Source organism: Oreochromis niloticus, linkage group LG23 (genome assembly GCF_001858045.2).
Source record: "Oreochromis niloticus isolate F11D_XX linkage group LG23, O_niloticus_UMD_NMBU, whole genome shotgun sequence".
NCBI classification, from domain to species: domain Eukaryota; kingdom Metazoa; phylum Chordata; class Actinopteri; order Cichliformes; family Cichlidae; genus Oreochromis; species Oreochromis niloticus.
Genome location: NC_031986.2, coordinates 31,576,604 through 31,582,048, shown reverse-complemented (window position 1 = coordinate 31,582,048; position 5,445 = coordinate 31,576,604). Strand labels below are relative to the sequence as shown.

The window sequence follows — 5,445 nt, the reverse complement described above, 5'->3', positions numbered from 1 at the left end:
ATCAACAGCCTGCTCTCCAAAACGCTTCTTCTGCGGCCTGATGCGATTTCACTCCAAAATCCACAGACCCCGAGTTCTGATGAAAGCGGACACTGTGTTTAGTCGAATTACAGTGCACAAGAAGCGCGCAGTGACTGCACCCCGAACACTCGAGTCCATAATAATCCCGGCCCTGTCTCAGAAATTTGATTAAAATGGGAAAACACGAATTTAATTGGTCGAGTAAGTCCTTTAGCGTGCAGCCGTGCACGCCGAAGGTGAAACCAGCAGGACTGTTTTTCCTCTAAATGGCTGAGAGAGGTGTCCACAGAGTGAATGACAGGCAGATGGCTTAAATAGGCAACATTAACATGTGCTCAAAGTATTAAGGAACGGCTAAACTTAAGCCTGTGTTTACGGCTTCCACTGGCAAAGTGACAAAGCTGACTTATGTGCGAGTCTGTGCATTAGATGGTGTGTGTGTGTGTGTGTGTGTGTGTGTGTGTGTGTGTGTGTGTGTGTGTGTGTGTGTGTGTGTGAGGAGGGTGAGGAGGGAGAGAGAGAGAGAGCGCTTTTCTTAGAAGACAGGAATATAGTATGCGAGAACTGGCATTTAAATGCTGGAATGTTGTGGCTACATCTTTCAAATCCGACGAGAATGGAATTATCAGAAACAAAATGTGTAAAAATATCTGTGTTTTATCTCTAAATAAAAATATATATATAAGAAAAATAATATATAGGCTATGGTTGCTGAAGGTTTGCATGCACTCCAGCAGCAAAGGTCAATTTGGCCCAGATAAGTAACCCAAACAAACGGGCCCCGAGGCGTTAATTCACACCAAGCGCCCCCTCGCCATATTCTCCAGAGTGCGCGCTTAGATGAAGCTAAATAAAATCAAAGTATTCCGTTAACATTTCATTTCAGAGCCGCGTTGAACATCTTCAGGTTTGCTCCTGCAGCAGCTTCTATTAGCGCAGCACAGACACATTCGGAGAAACGGGAAGGGTGTAAAAAACAGAAAAAAAAAATCACGGCTCTCTACCGTAAAAACATTCTAAGATTAATTTTTACTCAGTGCTGATGCGTAATGTTGCAGATGATTTAAGACTGATGCAAAACTTCCAATGACACCGAGTCTGCGCTGAGGTCACTGGAGATTATTTTCCCACAAAACCTCCAGAAAGTAAGTTCACTAGCGGCTATTGGTTATTGAGAATGAGCAGATTATCGGCAGTTTTTTTTTTTTATTTCTTCTTTCTTTCTTGCAGGCTTCTTGTCCTGATCCTGCTGCACTGATCGTTCACGCTGAGAAATTCAGGCTTATTGTCTGCTGTTCTCCCAGGGAACAGCTGCTAAGCCAAGGCCACATTCCCAGTATACCCAACTCATCAAAACCATTCATCTCACCACCAATCAGCTGCTGCGCATCCATATGCATATGTGCTGGTAAACACAAATATAAAGGGGTGGAAACTGACCTCCAGTCGGTGATCACCGGTTCTATGTCTCCCAATTTAAAGACCATATGCTCCTGTAACAAATTATTTACCTTTAAATTAAGTCAGGCTTAAAAGTTATTAAATTCTGCTGGTTATCCACCGCTATAATGAGGTAGGTTAAAATATTAATGCGCGCGGTCGATTATTGTAATAGAAAAAGCGCACATGAAAGATGTAAACTTTTTTTTATATCTTTTGTAGATTAATTGTAATTGCTGGGATTATCAGTAAAAAAAAAAAATATACGGAAATTTTAAACAACTTCTGTAATCTGTTGCTATTTTAAATGTGCTTTATGAATAAAATTGGACTCCGGTTTTTGCATCTTCTTGAATGAAGGTTTGCGTTTAAAAAGAAATTAATTTGGACTCGAGTTTGAATTAAAGCTTCTACAATTCAGTCAGTATCATTACTTCTTTATTCATTCAGTTCTTCTCCATCTAATAAACTTTATAAGTTTATTTGCTAATGTAAGTGTATTTGTACAAAAGACAAACAAACAAACAATCAGACATGAGCAGTCCTCGCGGTGTGTCTGGGCCCGGACAGAAAGTCTTTAGGACTGGGCTTAGGCTATTCGGGCCTATATTAAATACCTCCTTTACTTCTGTAAAATGTCTTTAAATGTGTCTTTTGGGGGGGTCGGGTAGAGAGAAAAAGTCCTGCAATGTGGTTCCGATGCAGTTACTCACATCACGTGTTCAACCAGGTTTCTGGTCAGCGTCTTAATTTTGCGTTTTACCGCGGGTGCGGCGTGCCGGGCATGGGGTTAGACATGGGGTTTAGTGCCGGTTGCCCCCCCGGCCCAAGGCCATGAATGAGCACCCTGGGAACAAGAGGTCTCTGGAGGCTGGGATGCGGCGAGGAAGGAGTCCGGTACATACTGCTGTACATGGCTGCGGCCGCCGCGGCTGCCGTCGTGCTGTCCACGGTGCCCAGCAGGCTCGGGTGGTAGAAATAGGGCGACGGGAACATTCTCTGTAAGGCCGAGTAGTTTCCTGCTTCAGCCAGGAGCTCTAATCCGACCGCCGTTTGCCTCTTCCACTTCGTCCTGGAAATCAGATCAAAATACAACAGATGAATTATTTAATCACTTCGCTCTCTTGCTGATCCCCCAAACGCCCCTTTAATTGGTATGCAGAGGCCTAATTATTGCGGGCACGAATATATGGTTATGGTTTAATTAGGCAAAAGAGAGAACGAGAGAGAGAGATGGGGGAAATACGCTTCAGTCCAAACTTAGCTAAACCTACTTTTCTCACACCTATACAAAAACATAATGCACGCACATTCCTTCAAATTCAAATCAAGTTTTACTGTGAAGGGTAGCGGGATAAAATGTAAAGGGCCTTTTAGTGAGGTTATTTTAGAAACTCTGAAAGACTAGAGCAGTAAGAAGCACAAGTTCCATATTTATAGCGCAGGAAAAATATATCAGGCCACTTCCAGTAATTAAACAAACGCACCAATTTATTATTGTTGAAATAATTTATATTATAAGAATTAATGAAGACTACAAAACTGAATATAAACAAAGAAAAATAATATATTTTTATATGATCTATAATGTACGAATTTACATATACTTCCTTATTTTACACATCATCTCCAGATCAACGTGTCATCATGTCAGCCTCACATTTGTCCACAAATATTCCGAAAATAAAACTTGCTTTTTTTCTATTTGGCTGTTTAAACGGAATAAAAATGAAACATGATAAAAATCAACATTTATTTCCAGGACGACAATTAAATCAATTAAAATACAAGATTCTTTTGTGCTTTAATTTATTTTCTCCCTCCACGTGGATTAGAAATGCTAAGATCACGCAGCGCCAAAATATAACCAAAGCAGATCTTTGCAAGTGGAATTAAAGTGGCTGGAAAACAGTTTAAAATAAAACTATTAATTAATAAGTCAGATCGATTTTCATAAGTGCTTGCAAACCCGATCTTTAGATTTAAATACCCAGTGTTGGCCGGTACAACAGCTGTATTCATTTGTTTTACAGAGCCAAAAGGGGTTCTTGCTCCCCAGTTTGACCTCGTCTCGCTCGTTGTGTCTGCAGCAGTTATTAAAAATGATGGCCGCTTACCGTCTGTTTTGGTACCAGGTCTTGACTTGTGTGTCTGTCAGGTTGAGAGCCGCGGCCAGGTCCATGCGGTCCTGCACGCTGAGGTATTTTTGTCGCTCAAAGCTCCTCTCAAGCTGGTTGAGCTGGTGGTCGGTAAAGGCTGTCCGTGCTTTGCGAGGTTTTTTCGTGCGCACCGGTGGACTGTCTCTGCTACTGGAGATTTCCCGGTCACCCTCTTCTTTAGTCCCTATAGGCGCAGAGCAAGGCGGATGAATTGTGGTTAACCATAAAAGGCCTGCTGGAAATTTTCTTCACACGCCAACTTTTTTTTTTTTAAGTCTTCCTCCCAACACTGACACTCAAATAATAACCTCGCAGAGGCGTGCGTGCGTCACCTCCACTCAAACTTTGACCAACTTTGTACAAATACTTCCTTCAGCCACACGTGAGGCAAGACAACAGCAATAAAAGAAACGTCTGCATTTGATACCTGAAGATTTCTTTTTTCTATCAGAAAACGAGAAATCAATATATCAATCCATCTCTATTTGTAGTTGTGTTTCAGTGCACCATAATCCCCCCTCCAGGAAGAACAATAATCTCTCTAATTGACCCACTAGGGAGGCCCCGCGCACGGGGAGAATCACCAGGCATACATCTGTTTTCACATCTATTAGACTAATAAAGGAAGCTGGAACTAAGACAACGAGCGCTATCATCATCATTATTAGTAGTAGTAGTATTATTATTAGTATTATTATTATTGAGTCTCTGGCTCATCCTGAACTCCACTGTATTGAAAATGTGAATTTAACAAGCCTGCTAGTATGACGACCTCTTACCCTTGCATTTCATTTCGATCTGAATGTCGTCTCTTTTGTCCAACTTGCCTCTGTTCTCGTCTTCTTCCAGCTTGGGCCTGAAGCCGTCCGGAGCCGTGGCACTTTCTGGTTTTGGTGTGTGATGGGGTGAGGATACACTGGTGCTGTAAGGTGCGCAGGCAGCCAGGGGTTTGCTGTCGCCTAAAATGTCTTTGATTAAAAAGGAGGAGGTGGCAGTCCTCGGGGCGCAGCCGGCCCCGGCGAGCGGCTGCTGCTGCTGCTGAGGAGACAGCGGCAAACTCTGCGGCTGGTTGTGGTGATGGTGGTGATGCTGAAGGCTGTCCTGGACCAGATGCGGATCGGCGGCGTGCTCCATGGTGACCGAGATGGGGGACGAGGGAGCCGTTCCCACAGTGTCTATCTCCGAGCATGGCGACGGGGTCGCCTGGCTCCTGAAATCCGCTGTCCTGCTGTCGAGCCGAAAATCTCCGTTCATTAGCACAGGGTTACCAGAGTTAGATGCGCTGGATAAAATAGTGTCTATCCCAAAACTCGACCCGCTGGATCCTTCCATATTAAGAAAGGACGGATGAAGTCTTCATAACAACAGCGAGATGCTTCTCCTCCGGCGCAAATCACAAGAAAGTCAGCAAAATTAACTCGGAGTTAGAAAAAAAATAATTAAATAAATAAATAAATAAATGAAATCAATTTTTTTTTTAAAACAGAGCTGAGAAATAAACCCCGGAGAGAGACAAAATCCACGTTTACAGGCGGCTCACACAGCCTATGGTCCACGAAGTTACATTCAGTGAAAATGCGAAAAAGCAAAGTGTGGGTCTGCGTAGTCCACGTCCCTTTTTGTGTTTGGATATTGAACTTTGTGTTAAAAGTTGAGGCGTATAGAGAGATATACATAGGGCTGACTCCTCGACATCAGGCTCCCCCTTTTTGCTGCTAATCGCTTCAGTGTAGCTCTACAATGACTTCCTATACTGACGTCACGGCCCACGGCGAGGGGGAATTAATATTTTCTCCTTTATAATAAACACTCGACGCCTTTTTCT

At 43.0% G+C, this 5,445-nt stretch overlaps 1 protein-coding gene across 2 annotated transcripts; it reads right to left on the bottom strand.

Moving 5' to 3' along the window:
• Positions 1-1,882: 1,882 nt before the first annotated feature.
• Positions 1,883-5,445, bottom strand: barhl2 (BarH-like homeobox 2). Of its 2 annotated transcripts, none has more exons than XM_019351136.2 (3): positions 4,448-5,445; positions 3,579-3,804; positions 1,883-2,533 (listed from the first exon to the last, which is right to left on the bottom strand). In XM_019351136.2, exons 1-3 carry the CDS (start codon positions 4,950-4,952, stop codon positions 2,221-2,223), a joined length of 1,044 nt encoding a protein of 347 aa, XP_019206681.1. In that variant the 5' UTR covers positions 4,953-5,445; the 3' UTR covers positions 1,883-2,220. The 2 variants fall into 2 exon arrangements, with proteins under 2 accessions (XP_019206681.1, XP_003444250.1); XM_003444202.5 differs by having other exon boundaries at positions 4,400-5,442.